This window comes from Ranitomeya variabilis, chromosome 6 (genome assembly GCF_051348905.1).
Source record: "Ranitomeya variabilis isolate aRanVar5 chromosome 6, aRanVar5.hap1, whole genome shotgun sequence".
Lineage (NCBI taxonomy): Eukaryota > Metazoa > Chordata > Amphibia > Anura > Dendrobatidae > Ranitomeya > Ranitomeya variabilis.
This window is the reverse complement of record NC_135237.1, coordinates 407428234-407453097: the sequence shown is the minus strand read 5'-3', so window position 1 is coordinate 407453097 and position 24864 is coordinate 407428234. Positions and strand designations below refer to the sequence as shown.

At 43.4% G+C, this 24864-nt stretch overlaps 1 protein-coding gene across 4 annotated transcripts in view; it reads left to right on the top strand.

Annotated features, from left to right (window-relative positions):
- Window positions 1-24864, top strand: part of ANKRD12 (ankyrin repeat domain 12) — a 159609-nt gene that overhangs the window by 92801 nt on the left and 41944 nt on the right. For all 4 annotated transcript variants that reach the window (XM_077270210.1, XM_077270211.1, XM_077270209.1 and 1 more), the window contains exons 3-6: window positions 4296-4443; window positions 7913-7981; window positions 18973-19119; window positions 23259-23459. In XM_077270210.1, the coding sequence (XP_077126325.1) occupies window positions 4296-4443; window positions 7913-7981; window positions 18973-19119; window positions 23259-23459 (565 nt within the window). The remainder of the gene's footprint in view (window positions 1-4295; window positions 4444-7912; window positions 7982-18972; window positions 19120-23258; window positions 23460-24864) is intronic.

Genomic DNA, 24864 nt, shown 5'->3' with positions numbered 1-24864 from the left:
TCCTTTTATATGAATATAACGGAGGCATTTTAAACTCATGGATATTAGGGAGACATTTTCCCAACATTGTCCAATGCTTTTTGATAATATTAGCAATTTTGTCACTTTCCTCCGTGTATGTAGAGACAAAAGGAACTCTTTTAGATATTTTTTTCACACTTGGATTTTTATTAATAAGCTGCAATCTGTCATTTTTCATAACAGTGTTTTTTGTCTGTTCCAATAGCCTTTGAGGGTAACCCCTATCCAGAAATTTTTTAACCAATAAATCTATTGTTGAGTCGGCTTTTTCCTCCTCTCTAACTATTCGCCTGACCCGAAGTAACTGGCTCAAGGGAATTGATTTCTTTATAGAGTTTGGGTGATGGCTGTCATATAAAAGTAAATTATTTCTGTCCGTATTTTTTACAAATAAGGTTGTGTCAAGTTGGCCATTTTTTTGTTCAATCAACACATCTAAAAACTGAATTTCAGTTTTAGATTTAACCAAAGTAAACTTGATAGTTTGGTCTATCGTGTTAAGAAACGCGTGAAACTCATCCAACTCTTTTTCTGTACCTGTCCACTTTTTTTGATCTATATATATATATATATATATATATATATATATATATATATATATATATATATATATATTATTTAGCTCAAAAAAGCATTCATTGCTGTAATAAAAAGCATGCAAAAAAATGCATACAAAAAAGCTGCAAAACGCACGTTTTTCCTGCTAAGAGGTGCAGAAACCTTGCAGAAATTTCTGCAAGCAAAAACTTGACTTGCGCACATCCCCTTAAGGCTAACTTCCAGTTTCTTTCCTGTGTCTCCAGAGGTGCCCTTCAATGGTGGTGGTTGATGTATTTTGCCTGTTTTGCTCATATTTCATGCTAAAAGTGAAAATGCATATTGCGAGGAGGTGTTAAACGGAACAATGAAAGAAAGGCTTTTACTTAGGCTTTAAGTGTCTTTCAGTGAGTGCTCATTTTTACGGAAACATGCAGAGCCACTTCACATGTATTATGTCAGGGTTACCTTGATGTAGTGGAGAGCGGCTCATATGAAGGACCCTTCTATTAACCATCTCTACGGTCATCTGTCTGGATTATTCTCTATTAAAAGCTCCTGAGGTGTTCTGTGCTTTTTCATACATTCGCTTTAGCAGGAGTGTCTCCCTTGGTGCTTTACATATATTTGATGCAGTTCATCTTCTGCTGGTGTAGACCTGACATTTGTCTGTGGTTGCTGAGCTATTCATACTCCACTGAATACATGGCGGCTCTGTGCCTGGCACTGCAGTGAGGGGCAGCTTGTGCTCCATGGTCAGGAATTAAACACAAATTACAGAGAAGACCACTCTTACCCAGACCAGGTTTTCCATTCCACAATGTACTTTACATAGTCTGAGAAATCCACCCTCATTGAATCATTGAAGAAAGCTGATGACTGCAATTTGATTCTTTTTGTTTGGTTTTCCGCTCCTCCTTAAGATATAAGCGAGTCTCTCCTCCGTTTAGCCATTATCTGATAGATCCAGCCATTGAAATTTATGAAAACACTGAACTGAGAAAAATAAATTTGGATATGTGCATATACATATTGATATATTTCACATACCCATAAAAGTACATAGGACTATCCTGTTCCTCCATATTATTCCGATTTTCACAGTGAGGTTTTTTGGTCTGGTTCATATTGGATGCTTTATGGTGGAGGTACTCGGCAAGCATTGCACAGTACACAAGTGGTACAACACTAAAATGATATAGTGATCACAGATCAATATCTAGGACACTAAGCTGCAAATGCCCATCAGAAACATCAGGCCCTATACACCTTACTTAATCTTGGAACCATGTAATGTGTATGAGCTGCTCCTGACTTGCCCAGTAGATGAGGGATCTGATATTTAAAGAATCTCAGATAAAGCGCTAGTAGCTGCTTATTTGTCTTTCCCCAATTGGGCCACTTGAATGCTCTGCTGAATGTGTATGTGTTTTGGGGGTTATGGCCACCGATAGAGCTATATGATAAATCCTGACTGCTGTAGGTCCCACCTTTTGTTCAGAACTAGGTTAACAGTACATTGATTGGTTTACATTGGGCATTTTTTAGAAAAGCACTTTTCACCCTAAACACTAGTAGGCTCTAATGGGTTTTTCATGCCCATGTATTAACATTTTGTAGACTCTCTTGAAGGGGTTGTCCCACAAAGTACATTTGAATTGATCTTGTAAGAAAAATAAGGTCCACAATAGGATGTTTAAAAAAAAAAAAAAAAAATAATAATAATAAAGTGTTCCTGTTCTGAGATCTTATAAATGTGCCCCTATGTCCTGTGCAATTGCTGTGCTGACCGTGAAGGAATAAGGTCTGATTATACCACAGCTCCTGGGCAGAGAAGGTCACAAAAGAGTATAACGACTGTTTTCCCCATGAACAATCAAAAGGCTCGCATTATGTTCCACATCATTAAAAACAGCATGAAGAACTTCTGTTTTAAAGGGGTTCTCCGGGGAGAGAAAAATAATTTTATTGTCCCTGCCCTCATAAACAATAAAAGAGCATTGGGCATCTCATGTTTATAATCTTTAGAACACTTATAATGACGTGTGACATGATCTGCTCCTCACTTCTCTCCCTTCGGTCTGGGACATTGTCACACACTACTGTGCAGCCTCCACCCTCTCTCCCTCCATCCACCCCACTTCCTGTGAGTAACAGCCAGTCTGAGGAGAGGCTGTGGCCACACCCTGTTCTTTGCTATTATCAGGAGACTGGCTGATGGTAACGGCATGGAGCTTCACACTGCTGTACTGTCCCAGAAAGGAGGGGTGAACAGTGGAGAGCAGCTGCTGTCACACCAGCCTCCTGATGTCTTCCTGTCTGTAGTCTGAGGTGGGGGGTGTCCTGCTCCCTACTAGTAGCCCTTCAGTGAATGGGCTATCAGGGGGCTGGTGTGACAGCAGCTGCTCTTTACTGCTCACCCTTTCCTTCTGGGATATATCAGTGTGCAGCTCCATTCTGTTACTATCAGCCAGTCTCCTGATAATGGCTGTATCTCTGTAGTGAACCAGTAGCGTGCAATGCCCCCCCTCTTCTCAGGCTGGCTGTTACTCAGTACAAAAATTAGTACAAAAATGTATCTTCCCAGAGTACCCCTTTAATGAATCTTGGCCCCATGTCTTTAATTGCTCATGAAGAGGTGTGCGCTTCTCCACAAATCTCACTCCAGAGACTGGAGTCATATTTGTGGTGTGTGGAATGCCACCGCTCACCATGTCTCATATCGCCGTCAGCCCTAAACACTATGGAGCTAGGTGAAAATTGCAAGTCACAGCCTTTTCTGGCAGTTGTCTGCTGTAAAAGGTTTTTGTCAGGCCCCTTAATTTTAAGAACATGAAAAAAATCATCAATTACCATATTTATAATCCTGTTGATCTTGAAAGAAACTGGTCTCAGGATGTAGGAGTGCAGTTTAAAGTTGCAGACCATCAAGTCGACTAGTGGATAAAGAAAGCTACACATCCCAATTTCTTGTACAAAAAAAAATCCAAATTTTATTCCATCTTGAGTAAAAAAAACAAAAAACGCAGCATGTCTTATTGTGTATATTCCATAGAAAACAGCTGCCCTCATTAATTCGCTATGACTAAGGCTACTTTCACACTAGCGTCGTGCACTGCACGTCGCTATGCGACATTGCGGCGCACCGACGCTAGCTGTGAATGCGCCGCACAACGGGGGCAGCGGATGCAGTTTTCCAACGCATCCGCTGCCCCATTGTGGGAGGCGGGGCGGAGTTCCGGCCGCGCATGCGCGGTCGGAAAAGACGGGCACAACGCACCAAAAAACGTTACAAGCAACGTTTTTTGGTGGCGACGGTCTGACGCAACACGCCGCAACCGTCGCACTGCGTCGCTAATAAGTCTATGGAGAAAAAACGCATCCTGCAAGCACTTTTGCAGGATGCGTTTTTTCTGCAAAACGACGCATAGCAACGTGCAGTGCACGACGCTAGTGTGAAAGTAGCCTAAGGGCGGCTACATGCCAAAAACTCATCAGATGTTTTCTATGGAATAATATGGCATGCTGGTTTTTTTTTTTTTTTTTTTTTTCTCAAGATGCAGTAACATTTGGATGTGTAGTTTTCTTTACTTTTTCCATTACTTTTAAGATCCCTTTTGCTACAGTTCATGCCTGTGCTAGTAACATGGTGACTACTTATCAGATTTTGCAACTTGCTGTTATACTAGATAAACTATTTTATATTTTGTATGTGTTTTTTTTTTTTTTTTTCATAGAATAAGGAAAAGATTACATCATATGCACGGACTCCAAAATTGGACAGGACTGAAGGTGGAAAAGATATCAAAGAGAAGTCCTCTATGAAAAGGAAACTGCCCTTCACAATTAGTCCACCTAGAGAAGAAGAGCGGGAATCTGACACAGGTAATATGGATAGCTGGAAATAAATGGTCTTGGTTTTAGGCAAGTCTGTCCTCAGGTTACCTTACAGTGTTGACCACGTAATGTGAGTGTTCAGCCTTAAAGGGTTAGTCCCATGTTAATGAATGAGTGTTGTGGGATAGCGCTTGTATATACAAGCAATTTTTACTATTTCCTTCTGAAAAAATTTGCAATTGCATGTAGATCATTGCACTCTGAGAAGGTGGTGCACTAATGAGGCGTACCCCTATAGTAGATCAGAAAATCTAGGCACTCTGTAGTTAAATTGAGGAGAGATTTATTAGTAATCCATTATGCACATTTATTATTCATACTAAGTTCCGGTTAGTAACTTAACCTTCTTCAGAGAGGTGGAATGCACTTGGGAGAGGCGCTAGTGATAAGGTGGTATGGCTGCAGTGGTGAGGTGCTGTGTACAGTTATTGCACAACGTGTGTATAATAAACATGCACATTGGACTGCTTATAAATATAGCCTCAATGGAGTGCTCACTCCTTCAGTTATTGAGGGGTCAACACTTCTGTTTACAGCTTGTTGTCTTTGAGACAGACCACTAGACAGCAGAACATGCAGCCCTTACAAGCTATTTTTTGAGCTTGTAAACACTGTTTTGAAGCTTCTAGGATCATGGGAGAGACGATCAGCCTTACTGACACCTAGCTGTAAATAAGTGTGAAGATCTCGGGAACTGTCCTAAAATTAATAGTTTAGCCATATATAGCAAAAGGGCTTGTTTTTACAAGTACTAGCCAACAGTATCTGTCACTGTGTATAACCCTTTAAAGAGGACTTGTTACTTGCTCAAAGAAATATAGCTATGCACCTTTGTAAAACCTCTTTTGCTTTGTGTTGCTCCATTGCATAAATACTCACATTTCTTGCTTTTCGAACTCCGTATGGGAAATCTCACGCCCTCAGAGAAGGCCCTGAAGAATTGCTCTGCCAGCAGAGATTTCCCATGGTGAGCTCCAAAAAGCAGCAAATTTGAAAATCTCTGCAATGGAGCACAAAAATGAAAAGTACCATATATACTCGAGTATAAGCCGACCCGAGTATAAGCCGACCCCCCCCTAATTTTGCCACAAAAATCTGGGAAAACTTAATGACTCGAGTATAAGCCTAGGGTGGGAAATGCAGCAGGTACCGGTAAATGTCAAAAGTAAAAATACAGTAGATACCAATAAAAGTAAATTTAATTGAGACATCAGTATGTAAAGTGGTTTTGAATATCCATATTGAAACAGGAGCCCCATATAATGCCCCATACAGTTTATGATGGCCTCATAAGATGCTCCATATTAAAATATAATCCTGCATAAAGGTTAATAATGGCCCCATAAGATGCTCCACAGGCACATTTGCCCAATATAATGCTGCATAAATGTTGATTATGGCCCCATAAGATGCTCCATAAAGATATTTGCCCCATATAGTGCTGCACAAACGTTGATTATGGCCCCTTATAGACACTTGCCCCATATAGTGCTGCACAAACGTTATGGCCCCATAAGATGCTCCATACAGACACTTGCCCCATTTGCTGTTGCTGCGATAAAAAAAAAAAAAAATCATACTCACCTCTCCGTCGCTCAGGCCCTCGGCACTTTCAATATTCACCTGACTTCATTCCGGCGCCGCTCCATCTTCAGCGTCTTCTTCACTGACGTTCAGGCAGAGGGCGCGCACTAACCACATCCTCGCGCCCTCTGACCTCAGCGTCACTGCAGAAGACGCTGAAGATGGAGCGGCGCCCGGACCGAGGAGCAGGTGAATATCGCGCAGCGCTCCCCTTGCCGTTATACTCACCTGCTCCTGGCGCGGTGCAGTCCCTGTTTCCCCGGGGCCGCAGCTTCTTCCTGTACTGAGCGGTCACCGTTACCGCTCATTACAGTAATGAGACACATGGTGGAGACACATATTCATTTCTGTAATGAGCGGTACCATGTGACCGCTCAGTACAGGAAGAAGCTGGGGAACCAGGGACGTGCAGGGACCGCGCCAGGAGCAGGTGAGTATTAGACAGCCCCTGCTCCCCCTCCCCTGCCGATCCCTGGGTATGACTCGAGTATAAGCCGAGGGGGGGGGACTTTCAGCCCAAAAAAGTGGGCTGAAAATCTCGGCTTATACTCGAGTTTATACAGTACGTATGAATCGAGAAGCTGAGGGATTTTTATTTAAAGCAGTTGTGTGGTCCAAATTGATAAGCCTGCAGACATTGTGTGACTACAGACTTATTAATCCCCCCCCCCAGAGCACTCACTGTGCACTGCGGGGATTCGCTGGTTTCTGAGCTGGGACTGGAGGGTATGTATGAGTTATACATGCACCAGTCCAGTTGGTGCAGCCTCGCTGCATACACTTGTGTGGAACGAGGCCACCACCACTGGACGGTCACGACTCTAATTGGGGCCCGGCCTTGCTCTATACAAGTGTGGCCAGGAGTATGTATAACGCATACATCACTGCTGTTCACTGCTCAGAAACCGTCAAATCTCCGCAGTGTACAGTCGATTGTTTACTCAAGTTTTTTTTTTGTTTTATATAAAGCGAGGGGTACAATGTTTTGATGCTGCGCTGGGGGGATGGGGCGACACAGTAAATGGGCAGGTTATAGTAAGTTTATTCTCCTGGTGTCGTACTGTGGAGCAGATGTTACTTATTTGTGTTTGGTAGTCATTGCCTGACAGTGAGGTGGTAGCGGCCTTTGTGCCTTTTCCTAAAATTAGACCATGTCAGTTGTGTGTAATCTCTAGTAATGTGCAGGTGTGGAGAATAGCAAACTGCACATCTAGAAACATTCAGGGCTACACAGCTGCTATTGTGGGCTTGTAAGGATGTGCTTTATGTACTTTCATGGTTACGCCTCACTGCCTGTTATGTATAAACTAATCTTGCTTATTTTATAAAAAAATGAAATGTCTGTCGTGCATAATTTTCGGGTGTATACGCCTGCTTGAGGTGGACACTCGGATGTAGTAGACTGCGTCTGGGTGTCAGCCTCCAGTTTGTGTATACTTCCAAAAATGATGCACATCAGAGCACATGTTCGCTCTGTCGGCGGATACGTCCTTATCCCATTTTGCGGGGGGTTGAGACGCAATCCCCCAACGAGACCCATGAGCATGCAGAAAATCCCAATGTGAAAGCACCCTTAGTATTATACCAAGATTTATTTTGCTGACTGTGTGACCTAGCTTGGCCATATAGAAATGTTGACATTAGCACCCTCTGTCCTATTGGCCTCCCTTTTGATTTACACAAGTCCTATTAACTTTTTTTTTCCCTGTAATGGCATAAAGGAAGATGCTCTTGTATCTTGTTTCCATCATTCACAAAAGAGGAAAGCTTCCTCCAAAGAGGTGCTAGAACAGCAGGTGTCCTGATCTTTCCTGTGTTATCAAGCTGTACTCTTTACATGTTTCCTTCTTTCCTGTGTCTTTTAACCTTGTAGATTCAGAAGCTGGACACACAAGTGAGAACTGGGGCGAGCGATTAACTCCTCCTTACACCACATATGCAGGTAAACTTGTGTATATCCTCTCGACATGTTGCTATTTGTTTTGTTTTTTCTTATTTTTTCTCTTGGCGTTTAATCACATATAGAGTAAGGTTTTGGGATTTTTTTTTTTGTTTCGACGACATCCCATTGACTGTTCTGCTTAGTGCCGTGAATGATAAGAGATCCAATGCATAACTGTTGATTGAAGGGGTTGTCTGAGCCATGTATAAAACAGGGTAGAAATCTAATGTCAACACATTTTCACATTCCAGTCACATGATCTTTTATCAGATTTGGATGCTTGCGATCACGTCACGACCGCTTTCTGTTCCACTTCAATCAAATCCGACCATTGAAGAGGCAGAAGGGAAAGCGATCACCATGTGATTGGCAAGCATACAAATCTGATGAGAGATCATGAAATGACCGATTGGAGTATGAAACGGAGCAGAATCCTAACAGTGCGTATGTTATGTATTGGCATATTAGACTCCCTTCCCTAACTTTTACATGGCCCAGACAGTCCTTAAATTTGTGTGAAGTCTGATTATGAACCTATACGGACATGAATGCCTAGAATTTTGGAAAGGGGGTTGTCCACTTTATGGTGACCTTTATGGTAACCTTTTTGGTGGCTAACATTTATTGGCTACAGCTTTGCTATATTAGTATATCATTGTGGGCCTAGTCTATCAGTAGAAAGTTTGTACCTCAGTTTTTATTGATTGCTTAGTGTAATGCTCTTTTATGGGAGGTAATGCCTTCAGAAGAGATGCATAGATCTGTGTGATGAGGAAGCCCCCATGTTGTTGTATAGTTATTATATAATGTCTGTAGAGGGCACTTAATAAGTGAAATACATCTCTTATTACGCCCTTTTTTAGCCTACTGAACCCTTTAGGTGCCTAAATGCTTTAAATGTCTGGTGGACAACATTTTGTTTGCCCAACAGCAATTTCTCCCAACTCGCCCTATACTCCTGCTTGGCCCAGCGTGTATCATCTCTATGGAGGGGAGTATGCCATAATGAGACTTCTTTGACTGTGGCTTGTCTAACACAAATACATCCAGTGTTTGAATTCCAGTGCCTAATTCTTCTTTCCCCTAATCTTTCAGCAAAAATCAGGACAATCCCATACACATTAAATGGTCGTCTGCTCCCAACACGATTGGCGGGTATGGCTGACTGTTTATGGGAGCCTTTAAAAACTAACTTGTTGGATAAGAGAATGGTGTTAGACTTCTGACTTAGAACAGGCTCTTGGGGCGCAGTCAGACGGCCGTATTACATCGCAATGCTTGGACTGGCCCGCGGCTCTCCTGGTCCGAGTGGCACATCATGTATTTCTTTCTATGCAGCTGTCACACTTGCTTGGGTCAGGGAAGCCGCCGGCCAGTCGCACTACAATGCAATCATCGTCCGTGTTATATGGCCGCCTGACTGCGCCCGTATAATTTTCTCGAGTCCAGGATGGAATAAAGCAGTAGGTGGTATGTGCAGTAGTGGATTGAATTGATTTTTAAGGGTTTTTTACTTTTACTCCTGTCAACAGTCCCAATAGAGAGAAGTGGTCGGCATGTGAAATATAATGGAATGAATATATTACTCGCTGTTAGGTCACAGAATGTTAAACGTTTGCTAGATTTTTTACATGACTTGGACAGACCCTTTTATTGGGGGATGAGAAACATTTTGTTCACCAAAAGTACTGTTAGTCCTGCCCCTATAAGAGTGCGCTCTATTTGGATGACATGCAGCAGTGGCTCTTGGCACCCACTTATTATTGTTACCTGTTATAAATATTTTTTGTTTAACTTTCATTCATAGATTGGACCCATACAGGTTCCCCATTAAATGTAAATACCCAGTTATTGCTGAGGAATATGAATTCCACAATCCTTATGTGTAGGCATCATGCATACATGTTGGCAGGGAAGGAGATACATGTATTCTGACTTGATACAAGAGCCTGCATACTTTGCTAACATTATGAATTATTTGATCACTAGTTCCACAATTGATGTCATTTTGCCAGTTTTAAAAACAGACCTCTCTCTCCAAGGCAATGGCAAGTACAATAGATTGGGGTTTAACAAGTCTGGTTATTAATGAATACTTATAACCTTACTACCAAACTTCTGTTCTTGTAAATGGGGAAGTATTTGTAACCTCCTAAGACCGGTCACATTTCTGATGAGTGATGACAAGCACAGTCAAAAAATAGCACAGGGGATGGCACAGCACGCTGCACAAAACCTTGACTTATTCATGGCACATTAGATCTAGTGATAGAACTTATGTTTCTGGTGTATGCCATTACATGTGGAAGCTTGACCATAACTGTGTCTGCCCAAAGCCTTACAGTCTCTGATACTTAAAGCATTTTGAGCTTTGTTTAGCCAAATATAAGACCAATAGGATTCGCCGGAAGGTCAGGTTCATATCCACACCTGAGTAAATTACAGTTCTGATGGCTTAATGTGATTGTTACCAGGTCTTTTCTGTATAGTCTGAGAGCACCATATTGTAGTGGATAAGGGCAGGATTAGTGATGTCACCTCCTAAGCTGTGTTTTTTCTGTTCCAATACAATCAGTGTTTTATCTGCCGCACTACAGGACAAGCTGCCTCGTGCATCCTAGTCCAACCACATCCCCAGACCACTGGTTAGCAGCTTTCTCTCCTTATATATTGTGCTGTGGTTTGGACTGTGTTTTACACAGCTCAACATCTCAGTTCTGCTAGAACTGCCACAGGGAAAACAGGGAAAAGATCATGGGGTATGAATACTTTTTTCAAAGCACTGAATGAGACTGGATCGCTTGCTGCTATTGTGGACAAATGCTTTCAGCCTGTCAAGCTCTGCCCACTTTTTTTTTTTTTAACGGATTGGTCTGGCGTACAGGAGTAACGTTTTTGATATTCTCACCTCTGCCCCTACCTCAACAAAACAGCAACTACTTGATGTTTTGATATAAAACCCTGTGCCATTTGGGAAAATGTAGGTTAAAGGGATCCAGTCTTCAGTTCTTTGGCTTATGAGCCTTGCCCATCACCTTTTTAAGATCATAAGAATGAGATTCCTGCAACCCCTTTGTATCCTCATATGTGCCCCTGCATACCTCTGAAAGAGTGTTTTTATACTTGTTAGTTCTGTACGTAAATTGCGTAGTCCGGTCCGTTGGGAGTCTCCATATTGTGCTCATTGCTGCCTTGGTCCCTTTTATCTAATATATAAAGCTGAATGTGTGTGTGTATGTATGTGTGTATGTCCGGGATTGGCATCTGCACTGTCGCAGCTACAGCCACAAAATTTTGCACAGTCACACGTCTGGACCCCGAGAGTGTCATAGGCTATGTTGTGAGGTGAAATTTTAACCCCGCGTGTTCCAATTCACCAAACAATTTTGCCCCTATCTACATAATGGGGGAAAAAGTGAAAGGAAAAGTGTTGGAGGCAAATTGACAGCTGCCAGATGTGAACAAGGGGGACTTAAAGAATGAGAGCGATGGCGCCAAGAGTCTATACCGTACAGTTGCTAAGGTGGGGCCCCGACATGGGATACTCACCACACAGGGGGATATGAACACACACACACAAAATGCGCCACACACTACCACGTGCTTGAACACATATCACCCTCGGCACACATTTCACCACACATACACCAGCCTCGCCACATAAAAGTCGAAACACAAAAGTCGCCGCTCAAAATTCGCCACGTGCAAAACTTGCCACATGCAAAACTAGGCTCACGCAAAACTCGCCACACGTGCAAAACTCACCTCAAGGAAAACTCGCCACACGCAAAACTTGCACACGCGGAAAAATTGCCACATGCACAAAAGTTGCAACACATGCAAAAGTTGCCTCACACAAAACTTGCACATACTCAAAACGCATCACACATAAAACTCGCCATGCGCAAAACTTGCTGCACACAACTTGCTACGCTAACCTGTCACATGCAACTCGACACAAAAAGTTGCTACACGCATGTCACCACACAGAACTCATCTCACAAAAGTCGCTACATGCATGTAGCCACATGCAACTCAACACACACAACTTGACACATGAAGCTCGCCCTAAAACACACACACAAGTCTGGTATTATCCTTCAAAAATAAAAATCTGATCAATACGCAAAACTACAAACTACAAGAGCAACAAATGTACCATATAGGAAATACGGCAGCTATCAGTCACATGACCTGTCTATTATGTTTGTGTGAGCTAATATATACTGCCAGGGGGGAGGGCTTCCTGTTGGCTGGGGATTTATCAGGCTGCCAATTTAGCTTAAAAATACTGAGCAAATAACATGTGAACGAGGTCTAATACAGGAGGAGATGACACACAGATATATACTATATACAGGAGGAGATGACGCACAGGTATATACTATATACAGGGGAGATGACACACACATATATACTATATACAGGGGAGATGACACACAGGTATATACTATATACAGGAGGAGATGACATACTGGTATATACTATATACAGGAGGAGATGACACACCGGTATATACTATATACAGGGGAGATGACACACACACATCTCCCCTGTATATAGTATATGACACACCGGTATATACTATATACAGGAGGAGATGACATACAGGTACATACTATATACAGGGGAAATGACACCGATATATACTATATGCAGGAGGAGATGACACAGGTATATACTATATACAGGGGAGATGACACACGTATATACTATATACAGGAGGAAATGACACACAGATATATACTATATACAGGAGCAGATGACACACAGGTACATACTATATACAGGGGAGATGACACAGGTATATACTATATACAGGAGGAGATGACACACAGGTATATATTATATACAGGAGATGACATACAGGTATGTACTATATATAGGAGGAGATGACACATAGGTATATACAATATACCGGAGGAGATGACATACAGCAGGTATATACTATATACAGGGGAGATGACCTACAGGTATATACTATATACAGGAGATGACATACAGGTGTATACTATATATAAGGGAGATGACAAACATGCATATACTGAGGTGAAAATGAGGGGTGTGAGGTGAAAATGAAAAGGTGTGAGTGCAAAATGAGAGGAGTGAGGGAAAATAGTGGAGTGATCGGAAAATGACAGATGTGAGGTCAAAATTACAAGTGTTAGGGAGAAAATGAGAGATGTGAGGGGGAAAATGAGAGGTGTAAGGGAGAAAATGAGAGAAGTGAGGTGCTATAACTAACCACAGATATTTACTATGCCCAGGCAACGCCGGGCTCTTCAGCTAGTAAGTATATATAAGTGGATGACATCTCTGCATCATTCACGTAGTGCCCGAAGTCTCGCGCCTGTATGGGGGAATCGCTGGCTGTTCAATAATGCACAGTGAGGAGCGCCTTCGCAGCTCTCAGACTCCACTAAGTTGGCATGAGACTTTGGGTACCATGTGGTTAACGGAGAGGCATCATCCATATTTGAAGGGAGCGGGGACTGATCACAATGTAGGCACACCCATCGGACTGAACAGCACAATTTACATACAGCGTGGGACAAATAAACACTTTTTCTGAGGTATACAGGAGCACGACCGAGGCTATAAAGGGGGTGCAGGATTCCTATTCTTATCATCTTAAGGTGATGGACAGGGTTTATAAGCCAAAAACTGGTGACCGGTTCTCTTTAAGCTGCATTTACCCGCATGGCACAGGGTTTTATAGCAAAACAGCATGTAGTTTATATTGTCCGTCATAAACTTTTACAGCGGAAACCTAAACGGTCCTTTTCTCTTCAGGCATATTGAAACATAAATGCAGCAGCTTCATCAACCTGTGTAATTCCAGCAGCTGCTCACATATGTATTAAATGTGGTCACCAAACAAACACCTCTCTATTTAGCTCCAGCACTCCTGTCTTTGCTTTGCTGAGTAGACTAGCCAGCAGCTCTGCCTTTCTCCAGTCTCAACACTCTTCACACTGCTGAGCTAACCCGGCTGATGTTAATAGCTTATACGCCCCGGACTGAATCATAGGATTGACTTTTCCAGGCCAGTGTCTTTAAGTCTCTCAAAAAACACAGAACCAAAATCCAGTCACATTAAACCCTCTTAGTAACCTAGTGTTACTAGTATAGCTTGTATTACCAACACTTTTTTTTTTTTTTTTTTTTTTATTATTCAGTCCTTCTAGGAGGCTTGAACCTGTAATCATTTGTACAATATAGTGTTTCCCCGAAAATAAGTCAAGGTCTTTTATTACTTTTTGCTACCAAAGATGGGGTAGGGCTTATTTTCAGGGAATGTCTTTTTTTTTTTTTTTCTTCCATGGATTATGTCCTCACACTCGGTTTGAAAACTTCCATTGAGGGAGAACTCTCCTCCTGGCAGCCTGTTCCACTCATTAATCACCCTCACTGTCAAAAAGTTTTTTCTAATATCTAATCTGTATCTTCTCCCTTTTGGTTTCTTTCCATTGCTTCTCTTGTTTCCATATGCAAATGAGAATAAGGATGATCCCTCTACACTGACATCCCTTCAGATATTTGTATACCGCTATTGTCTCCACTTAGCCTTCTTTTTTTTTTTTTTGCAAGCTAAACATTCCCAGATCCTTTAACTGTTCCTTGTAGGATATGCTTTGCAGACCACTCATCATCCTGGTAGCTCTTCTCTGGACTTGCTCCAGTTTTTCAACATATTTTTTATAATGTGGTGCCCAGAACTGGACACTGTATTTCAGATGAGGCCTGACCAAGGAGTAGAGGGGGATAATTACTTCATGTGATCTAGACTCTATTCTACTCTTAATACATCCCAGAACTGTTTGCCTTTTTTTCTGCTGCATCACATTGTTGACTCATGTGCACTCTATGATCTATTAGAATCCCCAAGTCTTTTTCACACATGCTGTTGCTTGGTTCTATTCCTCACATTCTGTAGATGTAATTTTCATTTTTCTTGCCCATATGTAGAATCTTGCATTTCTCTCTGTAAATACCATTCTATTAGGCTGGTTTCACATTTGCGGTTGAGTCCGCAGCGTTTCTGATGCATACATCCGCGTGCTTCTTGATTTCCTATCTTTAACATTGTAGACGCAGGTGCATGTGTTTTCCCGCGTTTGGTAACGCATGCGTATTTTCGTGGTGTGCGGCTGACGCACCATGTTCGAATTTTTTTGCCGTCAAATTTCCACAGGCATATGCATGCGGACGCTTGCAGAAGGAGTGCGTCAAAACACATTACAGTCTATGGGCATGCATAGGAACGCAAGGACATGCGTTCGCTTGCGTTTGCACAAGGGTCTATATACAGAAATCCCATGAGCCTCGCCCATTGGGACTTGGCTTGTGTCAATTATTATTATTATTATTATTTATTTATATAGCACCATTGATTCCATGGTGCTGTACATGAGAAGGGGTTACATACAGGTTACAGATATCACTTACAGTAGACAAACTTACAATGACAGACTGATACAGAGGGGCGAGGACATTCTACAGGATTATGGGGAAGGAGACAGTAGGTTGGGGGTTGCGGGAGCTCCGGTGTTGGTGAGGCGGTAGCTTCAGTAGTGATGAGGAGGCAGCGAGGTCAGTGCAGGCTGTAGGCTTTCCTGAAGAGATGAGTTCTCAGGTTCCGTCTGAAGGATCCGACTGTGGTTGATAGTCGGACGTGTTGGGGCAGAGCGTTCCAGAGGATGGGGGATATTCAGGAGAAGTCTTGGAGGCGATTGGATGAGGAGCGAATAAGTGTGGAGGAGAGAAGGAGGTCTTGGGAGGACCGGAGATTACGTGAGGGAAGATATCGGGAGATTAGTTCAGAGATATATGGAGGAGACAGGTTATGGATGGCTTTGTAGGTCAGTATTAGTAATTTGAACTGGATACGCTGAGGGAATGGGAGCCAGTGAAGAGATTTGCAGAGGGGGGAAGCGCAGGAGTAGCGAGGAGAGAGATGGATTAGTCGGGCATTAGTCAATGGAATTCTCCTTGAAAAATTTTTTTATAACAAACACATAAACAACGCGAACGCATGCAAACGTTGCAGCTTTTTATCCGTCATGCGTAAGTTGATGCTGATAAAAAATGCAGCATTATCATGTGTTGCATGTGTTTTGCCATGCGTTTGCGGTTGCGTACGAAACGCTGCGGACTCAACCGCAAATGTGAACCTAGCCTTAAGGTACCTTCACACTCAGCAACTTTACTGCGAGAACGACAACGATCCGTGACGTTGCAGCGTCCTGGATAGCGATCTCGTTGTGTTTGACACGCAGCAGCGATCTGGATCCCGCTGTGATATCGCTGGTCGGAGCTAGAAGTCCAGAACTTTATTTGGTCGTCAGGTCAGCGTGTATCATCCTGTTTGACAGCAAAAGCAACGATGCCAGCAATGTTTTACATGGAGCTAACAACCTGTGAGAACGATAAGTGAGTCACCGTTACGTCACAGGATCGCTCCTGCATCGTTCTGGAGCTGCTGTGTTTGACGTCTCTACAGCGACCTAAACAGCGACGCTCCAGCGATCGGCTCGTTGTCTATATCGCTGCAGCGTCGCTGAGTGTGACGGTACTTTTAGTTACTGCCCATTGTTCAAGCTTTTCTAGATTCTTCTGAATCCTTTCTTTGTCTTTTCTAGTGCTAGCTATCCCTCCCTGCTTTGCATAGTCTGCAAATTTGATCAGTTTACCTTCAGTTCCATTATTTAGATCATTCATATAAATGTTGAACAATGCTGAGGCCAGGACTGAGCCTGGCTTGACTTGTTTGCTACAAACCCATGCTAGCGCTGGTTAATTATGGTTTTCTTATCCAAATACTTACATACATGCTATTTAATAGTTTGTTGAAATGCCTTTCCTGTAATTTCCTGGCTCCACATTCTTTTCTTTTTTGAAGATGGGGACATTTGCTCTTCTCCAATCTTCTAGGACTTCTCCTGTTTTTCAGGATTTTTCAAAGATTCTGGCTAGTGGTTCTGCAATTTCGTCTAACTCTTTCAGTACCTTAGGATGTAATTCTTCTGGACCACGAGATTTAAGTTCATGTAAATTAGCGAAGTGTTCCATCACCATCTCTCTGTTTATAGATGGTGTGGATTCTTTTATTCCTTCGATGGCACCGTGAAGATCAGTTGATCTTCAATTACTTTCTTAGAGAACATAGAAACAAAATACGAATTTAAAAGTTCAGCCTTCTCAACATCATTTTTGAGCACTTAGCCCTTTTTTCATCCTGTAAAAATCTTACAGCATCTTTGACTATTCTTTTGATTTTCACATACCACCAAAATCCTTTTTTATTCCTTTTGGTCTCCCTTGCAAACCTCACTTCATTACTGGCTTTAGCTCTAATGCTTGCCCTGCAAACAGAATTATATTTTTCTATAGATATGCCCCCTCTTTCCGTTTGACATACATTTATTTTTTCCTTTTTAACAAGTGATTAAGTTCTGTGTTCATCCACCCTGGTCTCTTTAAATGCTTCCAATTTTTCTTTTTGGGATTGTTACCGATTGTGCGGTGAGAATTTAATTTAGCAAAATCTCTTATCCTCCTTGGACATTTCTGTCCTTTTGAACATCCAACCATTGGACCTTTCCTACTTTTTTCTGAATCCATTAAAATCTGCCTTTCTGAAGTCCAACCTTTAAAGTCTGTGTCCCATCTGGTCTTCCTCTTGTTATCCAAAATTTAAGGATAGCACGATCGCTTCTAGCTCTCAAACTTACATTGAGAACTTGTGACGTAACTTCTGACTTCCAGCCAGTCAGAAGCGGCGCTCACATGATCCGCCGCGGGACTAGAGCGGTGCTGAAAAACTGAAGACGCCAGAGGGTGAGAGTATGATCATATGGCTTACATTTAAAGTGCCATGCCAACACTAGAAGAAAAAAAAAAGCGCTCCAAGTGGTGCTTTAAAGGGAATCTGTCACCCCAAAAATCGTATATGAGCTAAGGCCACCGGCATCAGGGGCTAATCTTCAGCATTCTGTAATGCTGTAGATAAGCCCCCGATGTAACCTGAAAGGTAAGAAAAACAGGTTATTATTATACTCACCCAGGGGAGGTCCCGTTGCGGTCCGGTCTGATGGGGATGGGCGTCTGGGTCCGGCGCCTTCTATCTTCATACGATGACGTCCTCTTCTGGTCGTCCTGCCGCTGCTCCGGCGCAGGCGTACTTTATCTGCCCTGTTGAGAGCAGACCAATGACCTGCAGTGCGCAGGCGCCAGGAAAGGTCCGAGAGGCCCAGCACCTGCGCACTGCAGTACTTTGCTCTGTCCTCAACAGGGCAGACAAAGTACGCCTGCGCTGGAGCTGCGGCAGGAAGACAAGAAGAGGACGTCATCGTATGAAGATAGGAGGCCCCGGACCGTGATGCCCATCGGACCGGACCGCCCACCCAGGTGAGTAGAATGCTGTAGATAAGCTCCTGATGCCGGTGGCCTTAGCTCATATACGATTTTGGGGGTGACAGATTCCCTTTAACTTGTATGAGTATATCCCGAGCACTGACAAGTGGGAGGTCGGGGCTATCAAGTTTACCACTGTAGTCATCATCTGGTATAACCACCTTACATCGCAGAATTTTTTCTTTTCATAAAGGCAAAATTTCTATCTAGATGATTTGAAATGCTGCGTAGTGGTTTAGCTAGGCCCTCTGAGATGGTGAGATTGAGATGTTTCCAGTCCCCCAAACTGTGCTCCTAATGCATCCTGGAATTGATGGTCTCTGAGCAGTGAATGGTCTGGAGTGTTATGGGCTGTAGCCACTGGAATGTGTGGAGCACATGAGGAGTTTCATCTCTAACAATGCACCATAACACATTCATGTTGCTTGATTCTTATCAGTTCTTTAATGACTCCAATGTTGTTCTCCTACACCAGCATTAATTAGTATCTTATTCATAAGAGATACTTGAAAAGGCCCAGCATGTTTTGGAAATAATTGAAAGTTTATGAATGATCCTTTTACTGCACTTTTCAGAGAAAGAAGGACCAGAGAAAAAAAAAATGAAAAAAGATCCCGGAAGTAAGAAATCTACTCCCGTCAATATCCTCTTTGGTTACCCCTTATCTGAGCGGAAGCAGATGGCTCTCCTCATGCAGATGACTGCCCGAGACAACAGCCCAGGTAGCAGCCCTGCAATGTGAATACATCGTATTGTTCTGCTTTTTCTCCCTGGTCCACTCTATGGTGATGGACAGGCTGGTGTGTATCCGTGAGTGGTAGGAGGGGGATTAATTCTTATATCTGTGGTCTCTGCTGTATTTTTGGTGGAGGCACAATTTTTTTCCACCTTAGGCTACGTTCACATTTGTGTTGTTGGGCGCAGCATCGGCGACGCAACCAACAATGCATGTACACAACGCAGCGTTTTGCGACGCATGCGTTGTCATAAGATCCTACAGATCGGGACTTTCGGTGCAGGGAAAACGCTACAAGTGGCGTCCCCGGCGCCCCGTCTTGTGCGTCTATATGACGTGTGCGTCGTAAAACGCAGTACAACGCATACCGGCGCATGTCCGTGCACCCCCCATGTTAAAGATAGGGGCGCATGACGCATGCGTCGGTATGCGTCGACGATGCTGCGCCCAACAACGCAAATGTGAACGTAGCCGTACTGTGTTTTCTAATATTGAGTAAAAGCTCACAGACACAAAGAGGACTTAAAAATCCTCCAACAATTGAAAAAAATTCAGAGAAAAAAGCCAGAGATGATTACCTGCTGAAGCCTCCAAACAAATGCACTATCAGGGTGCAGCGGACCCGATTAATGATGGCAAAAAAAACATGTGTTTTCTAATATGCTGCTGTTACATAGGGCTAAAGCATATCTGATATTACTGTGCAAATCTGTTTATATAATTGCCTTGTAATGTTTTCACTTCCTGTTCTGTCCAGATGTCACCGTATCCCAGAATTCCAAGCAGGGGAAGTTCACCAATCGCCATATTAGGACACCCAAGTGATGGGTGTCTCAATATGGAAACTGCTGCTGGTACCACCAGCGGAACACCGTCACAACTCACTCACTCACTCACTCACACTCTCTCTCTCTCTCTCTCTCTCTCTCTCTCTCTCACACACACACTCACACGCAGCCTCTTGTGCGATACCACCAGAGGAACACCGTTGCAAACATGTAGCTGCCGGGATCAGCCGAATGATTCACTGACTGCCGCCATCTTTGTACAGGAGGAGCGCATACGCAGTTTTAATGTGACCGCCGCTATCTGCCTGCACAAAGATATGGCGATGGTCTGATTTACTGCGCCTGTGCTAATTCCGTGCAGGTGCAGTGAATCATTCAGCTGATCCTGGCGGCAGATGCGTGACGTGTCTACAGGCAGAGGAAGCCGGTCACATTTAAAGGGGTTTTCCCACAAACGAAAGTTAATTTTAAAAATTGTCTCTGTCTCACCGTGTACAGAACATACCACATCTCCTGGGCAAGGGAGGAAGCAAAAGACAATACTGACATTACAGCAGGGGATCACAGTGGATTCATTTTGTGAGGTAAAATATTTCACTGACTGTTTTAAAAAAATATTTTACCTCACAAAATATATCCTCTGCAATCTCCTGCTGTAATGTCAGTACTGTCTTTTGCTTCCTCCCCTGCCCGGGAGCTATGGTATGTTCTGTACACAGTGAGAAACAGACAATTTTTAAAATGAACTTTCGTTCTTGGGATAACCCCTTTTAAAAGCAAATATCAACGCCAACATGGCTCCTCCTAAAAAGTATGACAATGAAAGGAAAGCAGCATGACGGCACATGAGGGGAGAACACAGGAAGGAGAGAGACCGCAGACAAGGGGGATAGCACATGGGGTAGACAGGTCAAAGAGAGCACAGACGTGAGAAGTCAGCACATGGGGAAAGAGTGGATAGGTGGGTGAGCACATGGGGGGGGGGGGGAGAGATTCTCAATGCTGCAAAGCCTGCCCCCATCGTGACATTACCGCCCTCCCAAAGCTTATAGCATCAGGCCTCCATCTAGTAGAAAATAAACGTCTGGTGACAGCCCACAATCATATTTACTGTGTATATTCTGTAGAGATTAGGGGAGCACCTAGTGCTAAACCCTTTTGTGGCGCTCTAATATTGCCTCTTGTGAGTAGGTCCTATATAACATCCATTTTTTGCTTTTATTTTATTCTTGTTTTTCATTTTGTTTAAATCCATCAAATGGTTCCAGAGATCTGGGCCTTTGTTTAGTGCAGTTTTTATGGTCTGTACCAAGGAGGAGTGGATCACTGGATTCTCTGGTGGCGTGTTTTCAGGATTCTCTAAATGATCACCCGCAAGTAATGCCCCTTTTTAAAAGCCATAAAAATCAGCTCTAAATGAAAAGGCCCATATCTCTGACACTGTATGGAAGATTTAAAAAAAAATAAAAAAAATACTCTGTAAAACCGTGGGAAAAAAATAAAAGCAAATAGAGCAGTTATTCAGAACTAGATGGTGGCCCGATTCTAATGCATCGGGTATTCTAGAATATGTATGTATATATAGCAGCCACATAGCATATAGCAGAGGCCACGTAACACAGACAGCCACGTATTATATAGCACAGCCATGTAGAATATAGGAGCCACGTAGTATAGAACGCTGCGCACGTAGTATAGAACGCTGCGCATGTAGTATAGAATGCTGCGCACGTAGTATAGAACGCTGCGCACGTAGTATAGAACGCTGCGCACGTAGTATAGAACGCTGCGCACGTAGTATAGAACGCTGCGCACGTAGTATAGAACGCTGCGCACGTAGTATAGAACGCTGCGCACGTAGTATAGAACGCTGCGCACGTAGTATAGAACGCTGCGCACGTAGTATAGAACGCTGCGCACGTAGTATAGAACGCTGCGCACGTAGTATAGAGCGCTGCGCACGTAGTATAGAACGCTGCGCACGTAGTATAGAACGCTGCGCACGTAGTATATAGCTTGGTTCAAATCCCGCACCAATTCGTGGCCGGACTGGGCATGTCCCACCCCCGGCCGCGAATTTGCGCGTGATTTGAACCACGCTTCACTGATTGGTCGCCGCCGGCGTGCCGCGACCAATCAGAGACAGGCGCAGTCCGGCCTGAAGTGTGGTTCAAATCCCATGCCTATTCGCAGCCGGACTACGCCTGGCTCTGATCAGCGACCAATCAGCCGGGGCGCGACCAATCAACGACATTGGCGCGGGATTTAAATCACGTTTCGCTGATTGGTCGCAGCCAGCTGGCATGACCAATCAGCGAAGCGGTGTTTAAATCCCGCGCCAATGTCGCTGAATGGTTGCGCCCAGCCGGCGCGGCCAATCAGCGAAGCGGTGGGACTGGAGCATCGCGAGCTGCAGGAAAAGCTTCTGCGGAAGCGACGGAAGGTGGGAATATCACGATTTTTTTTAAAATTATTTTTAACATTATATCTTTTTACTATTGATGCTGCATAGGCAGCATGAATAGTAAAAAGTTGGTCACACTTGTCAAAAGCGGTGACGGACCCGGAAATGCTGCAGGCATAACGTGATGATGTAGCGGTCTCGCGAGACAGCTACGTCATCTCCAGTCATTGCCGTAAGGCATTCTTGAGACCGGAGCGGCGTGCGAGGAGCGGGAAAGGCCTGGGCTGGAACTGGGGGCTGCTGGAGGGTGAGAAGATAACGATTTTTTATTATTTTTAACATTATATGTTTTTACTATTGATGCTGCATAGGCAGCATCAATAGTAAAAAGTTGGTCTCACAGAGTTAATGGCAGCGTTAACGGACTGCCTTACACCGCGTTATGCCGCGGTGTTAGGCAGTCTGGTTAACGCTATATGGGTGCTGACTGGGGGGGGGGGTATGGAGGGACACTGACTGCAGGGGAGTAGGGAGGGGCCAATTCGCGGCCGGACTGTGCCCATCGCTGATCAGCGATGCGGGATTTCCGAGACAGACACAGACAAACAGACGGAAGTGACCCTTAGATAATTATATAGTAGATTCCAAAAAGGTCAGCCGAATTACTGTGGCTTGTTTTTTGTTTCACGAAGTCTGTTATGTTAACAATGGTCTTTCCCAGCTATTTTTATATGTGTGGACACCTCCATATGTAACCTCCTTATTAGCGATTTTTACATTTACCAAAAAATAAATTTTAAATCGCTGTATTAAACTAAATTAAAAAATTTGGTATCAGATGTGAGCTAAAAATGATGGAAAATCCATAAATATATGGATTAATTCACATATTCCATCTACCGGTTTAATGATTTAACTCCTATTTGTCCACAGATTCTACCCCAAATCACCCCTCTCAGGCAACACCAACTCAGAAAAAAACTCCAACATCCTCCACAAGGCAAAAGGACAAAGTAAATAAAAGAAACGAGCGCGGAGAAACTCCATTGCACATGGCAGCTATACGAGGAGACATAAGTCAAGTAAAGGAACTTATTCGTCTAGGCGCCAATGTCAAGGTTAAAGATTTTGCAGGTAAGATTAGAGAAATGCTTGCTAGAATAGAAGTTTTTGGAAATTGAATGTTAGGCTTCTTTCACACTAGCGTCGGGCTCGGCCCGTCGCTAGCGTTTTCCCCGCCGCACAACGGGGGCAGCGGATGCATTTTTCCAGCGCATCCGCTGCCCCATTGTGAGGTGCGGGGAGGTGGGGGCGGAGTTCCGGCGGAGTTCCGGCCGCGCATGCGCGGTCGGAAAAAGCGGACCGTCGTGAGCAAAAAACGTTACATGTAGAGTTTTTTGCTCCCGACGGTCCGCCACTGCACGACGCATTCGTAGCAGTGCGTCACAATGCGTCGCTTCATGTTAATCAATGGCGAAAAAACGCATCCTGCAAACACTTTTGCAGGATGCGTTTTTTCGGCAAAACAACGCATTGTGACGGAATGCAGTTAACGCTAGTGTGAAAGTAGCCTTAACTTGTTGTTTTGAGATAACGCTATCCACTATCTATAGAACAGGGGATAACTTGCTGTTTGCTGGGTACTGACTGTGGAAACCTCAACTATCCAGGGAATGGGGCTTTGCAGCCTTGTCATGAATGGCGCAGATGTGGCAGGCTCAGCCTCCTCGCGATTCATTGTCAATGGGACTACTATAAATATTCGAGTGCTGTGCTCAGCTGTTTCTAGCAGACCACCATAGATAATCTTGGTATCGTTGGTCAGATACCAGCAATCGGCAAGTTATTCCTTATCCTGTAAATTAGGATAACTTGTTTGGGAATAACATTTTTGAGTCTGACTGTATTGTATAGAAATAACATGGAAATTCAGTTTACATTGGAAATGTAATGTTTTGTTTCCATCCATGTTTTGCAAATATTTCTGCACAAAATTTTAGTACATTCTGCCAAAAGAGTTAAACACTTGGAGGGTGAGTTCATCAAATCACATAGAAATTGACATAAAATGCCTTGAAAAGTCTCCAAATTTTTGAGCGATGCGGAGTTGTTCAAAAATGTTGCAACTTTCATAGTTTTACACCAGTTTTAAGGATTTTTGCCAAAATGGGCAGAACTGGGGTGTAGTCGGGTCGATTTGTGGCTACGCCTGCCCATTAAATTCTGCAAAAGTGCCAGCAGGTTTTTATGCCAGAAACGCTACTCCTGTTTTTGACTGGACTAGCATTTATGGCAAAGTGCTTGCTACTGAGAAGATGCACCAGATTCAATGGCAGCCTTAATGAATCAGTAACAGTGTTTTATTTATTTTTTTAAACATTTTTTTTTGGGGGGGTGCTTTGTATTTTGTCTTTGTAAAAAAAAACTATTCTGCGCCCATTGTGATTACCGTATTTTTCCGACTATAAGACGCACTTTTTTTCCTCCAAATTTGGGAGGAAAGTGTGGGTGCGTCTTATAGTACGGATATAGCATGTGG